The 17288-nt window shown below is 35.9% G+C and overlaps 1 protein-coding gene across 1 annotated transcript in view; it reads left to right on the plus strand.

Moving 5' to 3' along the window:
• Window positions 1-17288, plus strand: part of LOC117225106 (uncharacterized) — a 327978-nt gene that overhangs the window by 276454 nt on the left and 34236 nt on the right. The window contains exon 5 of the mRNA XM_033478431.2: window positions 15459-15705. Coding sequence (XP_033334322.1) covers window positions 15459-15705 — 247 coding nt within the window. The remainder of the gene's footprint in view (window positions 1-15458; window positions 15706-17288) is intronic.

A 17288-nucleotide genomic window follows, 5' to 3' on the forward strand; every position in this document is an offset into this window, starting at 1 on the left:
TCAATAAATTACGAACAGTATTTGTTCTTTCCATGTATTATTAGTATTCTATGCTTCATATATGTTCTAATTCTTGAATTTTCACAAATACACATTTCGGCTACTGTCGATCACAATCCAATTTAGAACACATAATGATTAACGTCCAAATTAATTTCCAAATCACGGCAAATAATTCCGACACGTGTGATTAAGGCGACCGTGAAATTGCTAGAATATTATTACATTTAGTCCATAATGCTATGAACAAAGTTCAATAATACGGTGCTAATACCGAAGCATAAGAAACTGTAAATACTTGTTCAACAATTTTTAAAGGATATATACTACTATATAAATTACTAAAATAGTTTTCACAAGATTCAATGTAACTATTTAATCAACGATTTTTGTTAACACGCTAGCCGCCACGTTGTGTAGCACTATCCGAATTTAGAAACTACTTCGCATTATGAAATGCGAAAAAAAATGAAAAATTCGATGAAATTTTCAACCAGCATATAAGTTACCGAAATCTACAAATCTCATTTTTTAAATTTTCGTTATAGGCTCACATGAAAAATTTAAAATACAAGAGTTCTTAACATTTCTTGTCATTCCAAGCGATAGCAAAATCTTGAAAACAGAAGTATTTTAATCATTGTACAGTAAACTTATCCCTTTAATGTTTAAAAAAGGTTAACTAAATAGTCCAATTTGCAAAAAGTTATTGAGCTTTGAAAGATGTTCTTTGATTTTTGTCTATAAATGTATGTATGTATGTATGTATGTCAAGCCTAGATTTATAAAAATAAAATGGCGTGAGTTAAAGATAATATCGATTTTATGTTACCTTCGCAGCAATCGATTTCCTAGTTGATCGACCACATTTTCCTCCAATTCGGACATTTATAAACTGATGCATGAAAATAAGAATTTGCATAAAGATCCAGTCTAGTATAGCCAGAAGGGCTGTCGACAGCAACGGTGCAGAAACAATCGCGGGCCACAATGGAACCCAACTGGAAACGCGAAATATCGTCTTGGGAATCAATAGGCCAATTTCGAAAGGAGCCGTAGGCCGAAAAAGGATCGACGTGATCGAAACGGAGCTCCTTTATCCGATCCGGGCCAGACGCGTAGCCAGCTCTATCCGTGTATTTAAGTCGGTTTAATTGAGATTTCGCTGCCGAAATAGTCGGGCAAATTGCAGAGGTGCACGAATTTCGAGGCCCGGCCATCTCTGCCGAGCAAAGTAAAGTCCGGACACGTCGGTCGATCCCCTGCTGCAAGCAGCTGGTTAACCCTGTAAAGGGGCGAACGGAGGAATCTTATAGGATCGATTCGGTGTTCGAGCATCGGCTTTCAGTTTCTTTCTTCTCGTACAGCAGCAGCAGCAGCAGCGCAGCACAGCTTGGTTTCGTTTCCCTCCCCGTCCCCCGCCGGCTTCTAGACAATCGCTGCTTTTTTCCCGGCTCGGCCCATGCTCACTCGATACCACCTAGGTATCCCCGGCTCTTTCAACGGGCGTAAGCGCCCTTAAATACCTGCTGAATCTCGACAAGGCTAGAAAATCATGGATGAGAGGAGTCGTTGAAAAAGGGAAAGGTAAAACGGCAACTGCTCGAGATGCCGCGGCTCGATCCGCGGCCCCTTATACATTGCCGTTCCTTGTTTTGTTGCATGGTCGATACGATTTACTCGTTTCGTAGCTCGATATTTACAATTACGATTTACACGGTTTACTCGTGGAAGCCGCGCACCGCTATCTTCGAGATGCTGCAGCGATACTGACATTTTTCGCCAGGAAAGTGAGCATGAATATGGAACGATTTAATACTTTGAAATCAGTTCGTTAAAGTCGAATGACTCGGCCCGGTCGGATTAGCGAAACTACGCGGGGCGGGGACTATCGCTGGATTGCACTAAAACGGGGATTGGCTGAGCTCGCTTCAATGCTGGATGAATGGAATTATCATATACACTGTCTGCGAGAATCGGAGAGGCGAGAGGATAAATAAAGTCTGATAGGAGCGATCCAGGTGACAATTGGCTCGCGCGGATTCAAACTATTCGGGTTATTTGTAAGATGGGTGTTCAATTCTCATTTTCGGAATTTTGGGATAATAGACTAAGTAAGATGGTTTTTGGAGGAGGTGGAGGAGTTGGAGGACTGAAGTGTATCTTTTCTTAATTCTGGGTTCGATGAATAAAAAAAAAAATAAGATACTTCTATAAAATCTCACAAATGAGAGAATTCTTTTGGGAATGCATTTCAGAATAATGTACTCATGTTCTCTAAATAAAATATTTGTATGAAACTTTTTAGAGACAAGAGAATAAAACTTCGCAAACGAGTGAATACATTTGGGAATATGTTTGCGTGGAAATATATTTGGGAAGTCTATTAACGAACTAAATAAAACATTTTAATGAAATTGTACAAACTAGAAGATATATTCGGGAATACATGTCAGGGATTCTGTGTTTTTTCACGAAACTTTATGGACTAATTTATATTTGTATAAATCTCAACTATGTTCATAAATTTCTATGAAATCTTACTGAAATCATAATGATGATTCATCGAAGAAACATATCGGCGAAAAATGTTAATAAAAGATATATATTTATTCTTCGGAATGGTATCAAATTTTACAGAATCATGTTCCTTTAACTTATATGAATATATTTTATAATAATAATAGCTATAGTGTGCTTGATTTCAGTAACAATCATTGCTCGTTCATAGTCAAAAGAACTTATTTTGCCTAGCAAAATATTTCACATAATTAACAAATTATTTTTTGTAGAATTATTATTAAAAAAGTTCTATAAATATTACTTTGAGAAGCTAAGTTCATGTCATTAAAAAATTTCATTCTAAGATTGTTAAAACATTATAATAATAACAATATAATAAAATAATAAAACAAAATAATATAATATTATAATATAATAAAATAATATAATATAATAATGTAATAAAAAATAATATAATATAATAATGTAATAACAAATAATATAATATAATAATGTAATATATAATATATAAAAGTAATAATCATTCTTTTGGCGCGTTTTATATAATTTACATTATACACATTTTATATTTTTTATTTAGTTTTAATTTTTTCAATACATGACTTGTTCACATACGCTAATGTGCCATTTCCAGTGAAATCAAAATATGAAATATAATTTTAGTCATATTGTATTATTCAAAGTAACTAACAATATAAGTAGATTATTAGAAATCCAAAGAAAGTAGCAATCGCAAAAGAAAGATGCGAGTAATCGTCATATGTTTCGAATTTCGTAAACTTGTGAATTATTGTCTGTGTTTAATTAGAATATCATATTTTAAGTGTTTAATTGGAATATTGAATTTCAACCTAATCGCATGTTTTTAACATACAAAAATTTGTTTGCATGCATTACTCGCGATGAATACATAAATTCTATATATGACAATTCAATTCACGCAAAACGTTTAATCTTAGAGTCGTTTTTCTTAGAGTCACAGATATGTATATTCCATAGAAAAATCGAGTGTATTGTTCGGAGAGGATTTTAAGGAAACCATGGAAAGAAAAACGTTGGTGTTCCTCTGGTTTAATAAAAAAATAAATCTCCGTTCCACGGGTTGGATGGTGAAAAGTGGAAGGCTCTGGTCGCAACGGCGGTCGTAGCGGAACAATTGTTGGGCAATAATCCGTCAAATAACGTTAAAACAATATCGCGTGAATGTCGTGTTGGCGCTCCGGCACAGGGCTGTATTTCATAGCCGTGGTTTGCCAGGAAACCACCGAAAACACTTCAAAGGTGCCGAAAAGGCTTGACGTTAGCGCGCGAAGTAACGGTCAAAAGTATCCCGTTTTCGCAGCCGGCAGCCACGTGCATAAATTCGTGGGACAAACTGCCATTGCAGGGGTTTCGCATGGCTACGCCCTTAAGTGCAATGCATAGCACGACTGCAGTACATTTTCAGGTGTAAGCCCGCACAATGCTGCGCGTACATACTGGGCGACCGAAAATTCCGCTATTGTTTATTCTGCGAGCGAAATTGATAATAGAAATATTTTCTCGACATTCTTTGGCAGAATACAATTCATATTTTTAACTACCAAACAAATGGATAACAAATAATGCAGTTCACGATTAACTCTTGCGTGTTATCTATTCGACCTAACTGCATAACACAACGAATTCTACTTAATATTCGTGTTACATCGGATGCCAGAGGCTTGTTTAAACTCTTTACTTGAAGGCAAAAATAAATGTAAAAGTAAATATGCGTTTGAATGCCTGCACATTACTGTCGGTTACATAATCCATTTCAATATACGCGGCATTAAACATGCGTCCCATGTGCTTTCCATCCAACGCCTTTCTATAAAACTATACGACGGTCTAAATACAATGCTTCTCCGTCAAGAGAGTTCAGTGATGAATAATATATATTTATAACCGCATTTCATCTGCATGGAATAAGCTTTTAAGCTTTCGCCAAAAATTGGCAATCCGTTCTGTTTATTTGGTTTGTACGGCGCTTCTTAATCTCGAAATTTTACGGAAAATGTTTCAACCGTAGTATAATAAATTCACCGAGTTTTGCATTCTAAGCCAGAAATCGCGCTGAATACGTTCGGAACAGGATGGAATAATTTCGTTAAATTTTACATTGGGAACTGTAAAACTGATATTTGGTCACAGAGTGAGTTTAAAACTGTTCGGCGTTCTCCTCAGTTTGACGGAAACTACTCCGGAACACAGTCAAACACAAAGTTGATACTTCGCGACGGTTAACGTTGCATATTGACTTTTGTTTGGCAACTTCTCGTATTAAACAGATTGCAGTGCTCTGTAATATATATTAGCGTAAGAATATTAAATGAGGGTACTACTTGGCTGAAAAGGAGACGGAACATTGTAATTTCGGTATATCGCCGAAACGTTATTAATGCGTTTTAAATGTTATATCACCACGATAAATGTTACGGTCTGTTTACCTGAACACTAGAGGATTAGTCCTCGGAGATGTAGTTTTGGGTTTCCCGCACACCGTTTGCACTGCTGAAGACGATGCTATGCACTCTGCGAGGTAATCGTATTCCTGCGCCGAACTAAACAACGCAACTCGCCAACGCAAGAGAAATACATCTTGATTAATTATTGATATTACCGTTGCACCTGAGTATTCGAAATGTGGGGCATTGTTGCAAAATATTGCGTCACTGATGCAGTAATGCGGGTCAATAATTTCAGTTTACTTAAAAGAAAAATGTACAGATAATTATTTATCTTTATATATTATTTTTGATATTGCAAAATATTTCAGGAGAAGAATCATTTGCGTCATAAAAAAGATGAAGTTTCAATTTCGCCCACTGGTTTCGTAAATCTCCAGAACGAGTGAAATTTGCACGGAGTGACGTATTCAGTCATTGTGGTCTTTGTCAAACATTTCGATCACTCTAACCCCAATTACTTTGACGAGTCCGATTCGTTATGAATATTTCTAGTAATAACTTATCGAGTATAGATGTTATTCTATCTTTTAAAATTTGCATAAAATTCGAATCTCTTGTCATCAATATTTAAGCATTCAAATAAATTTAGGTACACACGATAAGCATCAATTTTCTTTCCCTTCTAAGAAATTATTGCAATCGAAAAATTACTAATCGCAGTAACTGCGAAGAAAACGATATGTCAAGTGGTTAAGCAGTAGCTATTTCAAGTCAATTATTTGATTATTGAACAAATTTCAAAATTATAGTATTGTAAAAACGTTTCAATTTTGCACGTTAACTAAAATATATAATTATTTATGGCTGATCTCAATACAATGGAGAATAATAGAAGCACTAAAGTATACTTGTGGAAAACGTGCGTACTTCTAATAAGTAACATATTCGATTAAACATTTTTTAACAATAAATTTTTAATCAAACTTTCGCAACACTATTGTGTTTCATACCACAATTTAGACTGTTTAGACTGACTCATACTTTCAAACTTGAACATTTTTAGTTGTTTCTATTACATTTTTATTGTTATCAAAATACAAAAGCGGAATTGGAGAAAACTACATATTTTACAAACGCTATAAGAAAATTTAACCAAATGCACTGATATTGTATTGTTAAATATATTATAAATACTGTAAGTGTACTGGGTATTATAGTTACAATCATTTAGATTACATGCACATGTATTTCGTATGTATAGTCATTTATTTCAAAAATACGATATTATACAATCGTATTATACAAAAGTAAACCAATCTGTTTACTTCTACCCCAGTAAATAACACTAATTTGTGAACTAGTGCTGAAACAGAACAATTTTTAACGATTTTAGGAAATCCTTGTTTGCGAAGAGTGCTTTTATTATTCGCGACATAAAAGAGATGAATTTTAGAAGAGATTTATATTTCAAATATAAATATAGTTATATATTAAATATATTGTTATGTATTTAATCTTTTATATTCATTACGCTATATGACAAATGATTTTTCTCTTATTAGTTCATTAATTACTTTATCCCTGTAACAATTCATTTATAATTTCATGCATTTTAAATACAAGCGTATTCGGCATTTTAGAAACGAGCACACCATTCTTTCCATCTCTTTCCCACAGCAAATAAGACAAAGAAGTCTACCTTTAAAGCTTGAAAAAAGCACTCGTTCGCGAAGAGCGAATGCTGAAAAAAAGGGGGATTGGGGCGCGTCGTAAACCAGCTGACCAGTGAAGGGTTACAGTTTCCGTTAATTGCGCGGCATAACGGAGATAGCGGGGTAAGTTTAACGGGACACCCTGTACGTAGGTGTACGAAGTCATAGCTCGCGGAGCTATAGGTATGTTTACGTACCTACACACTATTGCACTTTGTCGTGTTACGTCGTATACTGCATCGTTCGCCGACAATCGCCGTCCCCGGACGAGGAATGCGCGACGCTGGTGTCGTCCTTGTCGCTATCTGGTAATCCCGCCGCTGGTTTTCAACGACCTCCCATGCCTTTGAGCTTCTCATCGCCAGCTCTCACGTTTCGGCCGCCTCCGACGAATACGGGAAGGGAAGCACCTCTGCGCGCACCACCCCCGCCCGGAACGCGTTTTCTCGGTTTTCTCTAATTGAACGGTGCGCCGAGGATTTAACCTCTCGCGACGACGTGCCTTGTTTGCCCCTCGAGCCCGCACAGCCTGTGTGCTCAAATTTGTGCTCCCGACCGAGTCGCTCATGATCCTCGCTGCTACCACCTACGCTCCCACGAAAATTAACGGCGCGAAGTAGCGAGGGCTTTGACCGCCGAAAACGAATTCGTTGAGGGGATAGATTTTAGGGTGGCTGCGCTCCACCGCGGCTTGCATACAGCTGCTCGGAAATTCGGTCGGGGCTTCCTGGTGTTTCTGTGCAAGCACTGCCAAATACCACAGAATCCGAATACATACTCGTAATCTTCATTCTCCGATATCCGAACTGTAGCCTCCACCTCCACGAATTTTACAATCGCGCATTTCTCAGCGAACTATATCCTCCCGAATCTCGTTTATTCTCCGGCATAAAATCCGGGTATTTGTGCAAAATAAAAGTTGTCTAAATCGACTCTAAGGAACATTGTATAAATTGCAATGAAAATGTATGTATCTTTTAACCAGTTGGTTGTTTTTGCCGAGTATACTCGTCAGAACACAAAGTGTTGGTTAAATGTATACATTGATATTTTGTGTTAAATTATATATTTTATACGAGTATTGTATCTAAACAAAATGTTAAAAAAATCAAACATGTACAGTATAATTACAATTACACTGTAATAACAATTAACTGTTTAAATAATTCCAATACGTTGGAGATAAAGCAGTATCCTTTATCCTTTATGGTTCGAATTTTTATATGGGTTTATTAAAAAATTTATATAATTCGAAAGCAGCAAATATCGATCTCTGCATATAATTCAACGAGAACTTCACAATTTTTAAAGGAATTTAATTTACCTTGATATAAATGAACATAAGAAAACAAAATCCTTTTGTCACAATGTGGCTAATAATGAAGTTCGGTTTAAAACCAAGATAAATCAAAATATGACTTCGAAGATACACTGAGTGAGCTATATAAAATTAAATTCTTCTAATGTCTTTATAGTTTTATATTTCACCTATATATTTCACCTGCAGTTTACATAGGAATTTTTCAAACAGTTCATATTGTACATCACAAATTAGGTACTATATTCTTCGAAATCCGAACTAGCGTCTCACCAAATTGTTGTTGTCTATTTTAGGACGTGAATTCTTCGATTAGTTTCAGTCGTGCGTCACCTAACACAGAAACACGTTTAAAGTTTTATCTGCCTTACTTTGCTGTGACATCAAATTATAAAACAATATAAAAATCCTACATTTTGAAACGAAATCAAATGCGTACAGTTTTGATTTATTTTGTTAATTTTATCTAACTGTAAATACTGTCTTTGACAAGTTAAATCGAATGTGCAAATAATCTGGACGTATTTATTTATTAACATCAAATAGGAATGTGAGAACTTGAGTAAAATATGAGACAATGAAATTCAATTTATTAACAAAATTAGTAATATTTGTATTCTATAATGTATTTAAATTGTGAAATTTGTGTCGGACTATAATCTTTGTAGGCGGTATTAAGGATGTTTTATTTTGCATAACGATTCGCAATTAAGTAACGTAATTAGCTTAATGCTTAATCTCTTTGCATTTGCCACGGGAAGTAAACGACACCTAATTACCTAAGTAAGAAGGAGCTATTACTACTCAGAGAATGGAACAATACTGCAGTTAATTGACTATAGAGAAAATTGTAGAATCTACTTTCCTGGATTATTTTATTTATGATATTTCAGAGTATGACATTTCCAGGATATCTTATTTTCATTTTTCTTTTCTAAATTATCTTATTTTCAAAGACTGTTTTTTACTATAATTTTGTTTCAATTTAACGTTCATTCATAGTTTTGAAAGCTACCGAGAAATCACGTTCGTGCAAAAGCAATGGGCTCCATTGTTTGCAACTTGCATTATACTCACTGTTCCCTGTACGTACCCGAATTTCATTATTCACTTCTCCCGACACAATCTGCTGAAACACGCATCTTACCTAATTGACCCACGCGAGATCAAATTATCTTAAGAACAGTAAGTACCTCGCGATAGGAGATCATGCAGCATCTCGCCGCTAACCTGAGAAGGTTTCCAGAGAAGAATTATAGCGATCCTTAATTACCACATTTAACTATGTACTACACTTGGAACTTGTACGACGTGCTGTCCAACAAATTATTTTGTATTAAATACAACCACAATCATTCATCGATGATCTATTTTCATTTTGACTAACTTTATTAGGTAAGTAGTAACACGATACGTAAATCAAAAATGTAAATATTGTAATATTCATGTATCCCACTCATAAAAATTATTTAAATTCGAAATAGATGTCGACGCAGCCCCTGTGTCTTGCAATTAACGCGAACAATTTTCAATTTTATTAATCATTTTCGCACGAGTTATCAAACTGATGAAGTATTGAATTTACTGTATGTTGCTCAGAAGAAGTCCGTTGAGAAAAGTGTAGGGCAGATCCCCACCAAACCACCTATTTACAATTACAAAATGCAAGAACGTTGACTTATCTCTAAAGCATTAATTTCAGATTCTTCCAATGAACACATGCTTATTTGTAATTACTAATTACTAATTGGCATCTTGATTTAACTTTTCATTGGATTACGCAGCACACATGCTATACTATACACATATTTTCTGTATTTCTGCTGTATCATATATCTTATACCTACGTTAACGTATAACGTTAAAAACCTGAAGTAAATTCTTTCCAACTATATCCCCCAACTTGTAAACAAAAGTTGGCTCATTTTTATAATCGCAGATTGTCAACAACTATAAAAACGAGCAGCGAGGCTTGAATAATCGTATCTCCGCTTCACAAATCGTCCATTTTTGTTTAAAAGCTGATGAAACACTACGCATAAACTGAATGACGTAAGGGGATGCTCCTTGCAAGGGGCAAAGGGAATCGGTCCACCTAGCCTCTTCCAATTTTTTTTTATTCCAGTCTTTTGTTTATTATTGTCTCTAACATGCACGCTGAACATGATACGTGATTTGGAGGAGCGGACGACCGATCCCCCTTGGTCCTCGCGTCGATTAGCTTATGGGTCTTCTCGTTTACCAATAGAAGTGGGTTTCGGGAGGACATAGAAGAGTGGGGACTACGAGCGTGTAGGTCGGGCGGCGCGAGCGGAATACTCCCTTTAGCCCTCTGCTGAAACAGCGGACTTTTTCTAAGCAAGGGACAGTACATTGTTTTCGCTGAATACTGTTCGATAGAACAATAAGAAAAAATCGACGCAAACACATTATCAACCAGCAATTTTCTAATAATCATTTTTAAATCGATGATCAATGGTTGAAAAATTTCTTTAAACAAATTGTACGAAAGTAACAATAATAATCATAATCCAACAAATTATTCGAATTAATATATTGTAACAAGTTATTTTAAAAGATTTTACATGTAGACCAGTCATCGAAAATCCTATTAGCTTCTTAAGTGATCCGGGAAATTAAAGAATCTGTTCTAAGAATTGCCTATCGTTCTTCTGTTACTAAATGATTTGCTAAGTAACGTAGATTGTTCATTTAATGGAAACTGAAGGAACAAGTAAAATAACATCGGGTATAAAATATTTTATTTGCATATGATCCAATTTGTAATAACTGTTTTTAATAAATGTGTTACTGTCTCGGGCTAGTTACTCGATAGAATAATAAAGCTCCAGTAATTAAAGCGTTAAGAATCGAAACTGCACTCTATGTTTATTCATGTTCCCAATGCCGATCGATTGATATACGATAGAGGATTTCCCGTGAGCCTCGAGCGATCGCAATCATCATCACTTTCGCCCCATCAGATTACATTCCAAAAACGGCAGCTCGAAGAGCGAAATTTATTTATCGACTAAGCACAGATCCTTGCCCCGGAAGAGCGATAAGCATCGAATCTACGGGACCATTAATCATTGGATACCTATTCTTTTTTTCCTTAGGCTTTCTTAACTGTGGGGAGAATTGCATAATTTTTCAACCGTGAAAATTCGCGCGCCAGACCTTTCAGCAACGTATTCGCGCGCGGGCGCGCATGTTTGTCCTGACTGACACGGATTTGACAAATTGTTTAATGCGGGAAATATACGGGTCTACCCGATGGACATGCTATTTTTCCGAGCTTTTTTCGGAGGAACCCGAGATTCGTGTGCACTCACTTTATCAGAATTGGAGACGCTACCCCAATTTCGTTCGAACAATGAATGATTTGTGGAATTTCCCGCAGAAATACGGATGCCCGTTACTTGTTCCCTGAAGTTTCTACAAAATGTAAGGAGCGAAGCAACTGAGAAATGTTGGGCAAGGGAATTCATTTTCTATTTGATTTATCTTTGCGGCGTGTGTGTTCTTCTACTTAGATCTCAGTAAAATCAATAATTTGTAAAGTGCTTCTTTTTGGTGAGTCACACGACCTTCATTGTATAAGTTGTGATGGTATTTCTAAAAAATTTGGAAATGCAAATAATGTAATCTGAACGATATAGATCATATAAATCATATCATATTACAAATATAATATAAATCCATAAATCTAACATTAAAAATAAATACTTCTATCTATATTTTCTCACTATTTAGTCAACACTTAATAAAGATGTTCAAATTTACTGACTTCACATAGAGACACAAGAATGAATAATCAACTCGTCATAAGCGTGCTTTTGAAGCGTAAATATGTTTCCTAAAACAATACAATCACTCGTTATACTTAAACAATGTACTCTATTTCATTCTTTCTCATTTTCTCCTTATTCCATTCGAAAAAAGTGTGTTCATTTTGTATAAAAAAAATTCTTTCTAGAAGTAAGCTCTACATTTGTTCCAGCCATTGTGTGATATATTCTGTGTACGTGCCTCGAACTGTGTATAAAACCGGAAATTTCTATCGCTTTATTCAACAAACAATACCGACATGTTTTCCTCGCATTTTGTAGAAGCGTAGTTTATCGCTGGTTGTAAAGTGACCAGAATATTTAGAATTTCGTCCGCAATGAATTAATATATTATTGATTTCGTTTACAGTTCGTAGAATTACGTATAATTTATGTAAGATATATATTATGAAAAATATATTGTTCAATTCTAAGACATTGTAGATTGTCGCTGTGGCAATTCAGTGTATCACAATAAATAAAGTGAAATACGACGAGGGTCACGTTTGCGTCGAGTGTAGGATTTCTTGGGAACAAACGTCGTTGCATTCTTCGCAAGGGCTTCGACGAGTTGGCTTCTTTCAATTATCAATGAAATCAGAACTCTTCGGATCTACTTTCATGAGGTTCCGCGATGCTTCCATTAAAACTTAGCGAGGTAGTTGTATATCTTTCGGTACACGATATTTCTCGTTCCGAACGCATTAAATTGAACTTTCCTAGCTTCTACTTGTCTAGCTTCGACGTGTTGTTCTCGTTTCTTCGAGCACGCTGCACATAACCGTGAACAATTTACAATGATTTGTAGCCAAACGAAGCGGCGCGTTTCGGTGTAGATTCTCTTTCAAAAACATCGAAACTGAATATTCGTACAAAAGAAACTCGAACTGGACTCTACACATTTTTCAGTGGCCGAAAAAAAATTCAACAGAAAAATATCTGCATGCGGGACCATCCACAGAAGTACCGGACGTTTCCGGAGTGAAATAAAAACAATTTTTATATCTCTCCAGGTAAAACGCTCGCCGATAAACACGTGAACACCCTAGTGGAATTACGCATACGGAAAAACGATTCACGATAGGTGTTTTCGTAAATACAAATCAAAGCTACAATATTTTATAATTATCTTAAAACATCATTTTACCCTCTCGTAAGAGAGGAAGAGTCACCTTAAACGAGTAAGGATCTCTCTGTTTCAGCTAAAATTAATTTAAGTAGATAGTCGCATAATAAATAGGCAGCCCTATTTTCTTGCTAACTACAGTTTAATTAAATTTCCTTTTTCACGGTTAAAAACCAGCTAATCCAATTTAACTCAAGGGTCTTATTGCCAATTTTAGAACAATGTTTACGCTTCACAAAGGAATATAATCAGCTTATTATTATTTTTTCACATTGATACTTAAGGAACTATCTTCGTTTGTTGAAGAGACAAGTTGTGTATATATAGCAATATAAATAATGTAATATACAATAATATAAATTAATAATTAAATATTTTTCCATTTCGTGTAAAAAGAAGTTTTTGGATTTATATATATATATAACTAATCCAAAAACTTCTCTTTACATGAAATGGAATAATATTTAATTATTAATTTATATTATTGTATATTATATTATTTATATTATTATTATTAATTTATATCATTAACCGTCAAGAAACAAATAATTCAAAGACAGATATCCTCTATTTTGTTTCATAAAACACACACATTTCATAGAAAACTGGGTTAAAAATTATTAAGAATTTCAAATGACTTTTCTTGAAATTTTCCCATTCGAAAACACAATTTAAACACAATTTTACTATCCTCTATACTATGTTTTCAACCCTTAACTTTGCGAGTTGCTTCCATTTCTAAGAACTAACATGAGCTTCATCAAAATCTGGACTCGTTTAACTTGTTTCCTCGTTAATCTTCTTCACCAAGTTACTGTAAGTTTCCTACATGCGTGTATACATTAACCCCAAAAAACAAAATCGAACCCAAATGGAAGGCATACATCGAAGACTACCCCTTCGCTATCATTCCTCGAATATTTAGATAGCTTCACTATGTATGGACTACGACAAAAAAATTACGTAAATAATCCTAAATATTTAAAATAAAATAAATAAATATATAATATTATTTTATTTTATATATATAAATATATATATAATTTAATAAATATATATATATATATATATATATATATATATATATATATATATTTATATATATTTATATATATTTATATATATAAAATAAAAATTAGAAGATATTAAACACAAGCGTGCCACGTTAAGTATGGATTGTCGGGGTGAAAGGAAGTCCAATTCAATTGTCGCTCAATTGTTCCTTGCATCGTATGCGTTCACAAACTTATTACTATTGTACGTGTTCGTGAACTCACTAACACCATTCGATACGTTCACCATGTCGTCGACATATGTATATCCTACAATATAAGAAATTCTTCTCACTTCTTTTTTAGAATGCAATTCGTGTACGACATTTTCCTATGCACCGATTCATCACGAATTACACGGCAGTTACACCAGCCCCAGCTTTCAATACACGGTAGCGTCAACGCATCCGCTCCCCTACGCACAATAAATAATTTATAAGCGGAGTAATATTATCTAGCTAGCCGGAAGCTCCAGTGAACGTGGAAAAACTGTGGGAACGGTGCGCGCGAGTATCGGTAAAGTCGTTAGTATTTTTCCTCGTTGGAAAGTTTTAAGTAAATCTTAGCCGATCCACTTGCGATTCAGCTCACAGTGGGCTGTTCGACCGAATAACTTACTTTCGACGCCATCACCGGTTCTTAGAACGATAATGATCCATTAAGAAACTCGGAACTCGAGCATTCCAGTGAATACTACGGGTTAGCCTGAGCGCCGCTTTTTCGTGTGCGCAGGCAAAAAGGAAAAAGAGAGAGAGAGAGAGAGATAGGGCGAGAGAGGGCAGAGAGGAAGGGGGAGAGAGAGAGAGAGGGGAGAAAGGGCAGGGAAGGAGGGAGGAAAAAAGGGGAAAACGTTAATCGGAAGAACACGGCACCGGAAATGGTGAAGTCTTTCGACTTTTCATCGAACTGGAAGGAGTCGTCTTTGTGCTTAACGGAGGGTGCCAGCATGCGGTAGCGAAGGACGATAGGAAAGGGATGAAGTAGGGCGAGCGAGGCGAAGGGTTCGCTTCCCGATTCCAGATGAACGGATTTCGTTAAAAGCAGATTTACATTTCCTCGTCTCCACCGGCCCACCCGCTCCCTCTCTCTCTCTCTCTCTCTCTCTCTCTCTCTCTCTCTCTCTCTATCTTTCTCTTCCTATTTCGCTTCCTATTTCTCGTTCTCTTTCTATTTCTTGTTCTCTCAGATCTCTCTTACTCTCTTACTTTCTCTCCCTCTCTCGCTCGCTCGCTCTCTCTCTCTTTCTCTTACTATTTCTCGTTCTCTCAGATCTCTCTTACTCACTCTTCCTCTCTCTCTTTCCCTCCCTTTCTGCCACTCTCGCGTCCGCTTCTCTCTCTTACGTTCTCCAACTATTCGTGCACTCAGCCCTCGCGCGACTGAATTCTCGTCTCGGCCCATCTCGCACCACGCCGCGGCGCCCAGCCATCTGAAATTTCTCGATGAATTCACGCTTGATTTCCTATAGGTGGATTCCAACACAAAACATCAGCCGCAGCAGTATCCGTCGCAGAAGTGGGATCACAACGATAACGCGTCCCACGCCGATCAGCAGGCGAATCTTCAGTGGATCGAGATCAGGGTGAAGCTTCAGCCGTTCCATTTCTCGAACGGCCAGCTGAACCTGCAGTGCACCGCCCAGATTCCCGGCATATACCGTGCCGTGAACGATCTGCAACTTGGACATGGTGTTCGTGAACCCGTGCCAGAAAGAGGTAACGCCAGTTTTATGCTGAGTCTCTGTGACCGAGCGTGTGTGTCTAATGACGTTCGAACTGATACCGTATTTAGGGTGCAATGGTGCGAGCCATCGGGGTGAATGCTGTGCGAGAGATGTCGAGCAGAATTAGAGGCGTGTCACTTTCACGAAATTGTGGACAAACTTTTCGGTCATTAAATTCTTTTTGTAAATTATGTCGTATTTTTTTTTTTTTAATAAAAAATAGGAATTGTTGCAAGTTTCAATTTATTTAACCGCTTTTTGATCTATATTCTCCGACACTACGCTCTGGCTGCCATGCTAAGCACCTTAAAAGTTCCGTAAAATTTAAGTGTTTTATTTAATCAAATTAAAATTGGAGATTTAAGTTGTACGGCATCAATTACATGCTTAACCTTGTTACGTTTTACGGATCTTAATAATATTAGGAACATATGTATAATAGATTAATGTACAAATTAATTTTCAAATCGGAGCAATTCATTTTCTTACTCGCATTTTGGTGACTTGGCAGTCGAAGTGTTAATCAAGCATTCGTTAACCCCTTATTGCACTATTTTGTTACAGTTACAATGGTTGAAACTTTTTCGATTCATTCACACATATTTAATTAATTTAATATAATTAATTAATTTATATTCAATATATTTACCGTGTGTCTACATTTCCTGGAATGCATACAGTAATTAATAGACTGCGGATCTTTATGCAAATTCACATTTTTATATGTCATTTTATAAAATTTAGAACTAAAGAATTTCCTTCGTCAAGTAAAGTATTGCACATTCTAAAAAAAAAATAAAAATGCTGTTAAACCTTGTTGATTTCTACGTGTCCTTGCATTCTAAAAATCTATGCCTGTCATAAATGCATAAAAAACCGCAGTCTAGTAATTAAATGCTGATGACACACGAGAACAGAAACTGATTCCGACTTAAAAGAACGGAATAACACTCGTTCTTAATAAGCTATTACTAGAAATCTCGATCGCAGTCTCGTTGAAGTACATGAAGGGGTTAAGACTGCTTCGCGTTAACGGAAAGTAGATTGTTCATGACGTTCCTTCATTGAATTACACTTCTCTGGTCGAGTTTGAAGAAAATATCTGAAACTCCATAACTCTTTAAGCAGCTATTTAATTGTTAACAGGTATTTCAACCTTATTGAACGGTTTCACATGTTAGATGTCATATCAGTGTCCATATTTACTTAAAAAGACGATTCTTTTTTACTCTCCATATTGAAAGCCTTGTTCCCACGAAATACTTTATATAAAATTTGTGGACATAGTCGCGTAAATATGAAAGTTATGGGGCTGAATGTAAGTAGGTCGTAAGCTATAGAAACTATCAGTTCAAACTTTAAAGCTGTTTACGTCACAGCTGCGTTTTGAACGATGTACAAAATATGTATTATAACTTTCGAACTGATGAATATTTTACTCGTAATTTTACCTGAAAATGCAGAATATTATTCCTCACAAAACTATCTACATATGCTCGGTCGATCGCAAAAATATTCGAACGCTTTGTAAAACGGAATAACTTTTTTAAAACTGAACCAAACAACTTGATTTTT

This window comes from Megalopta genalis, chromosome 8, assembly GCF_051020955.1.
Source record: "Megalopta genalis isolate 19385.01 chromosome 8, iyMegGena1_principal, whole genome shotgun sequence".
NCBI classification, from domain to species: Eukaryota; Metazoa; Arthropoda; class Insecta; order Hymenoptera; family Halictidae; genus Megalopta; species Megalopta genalis.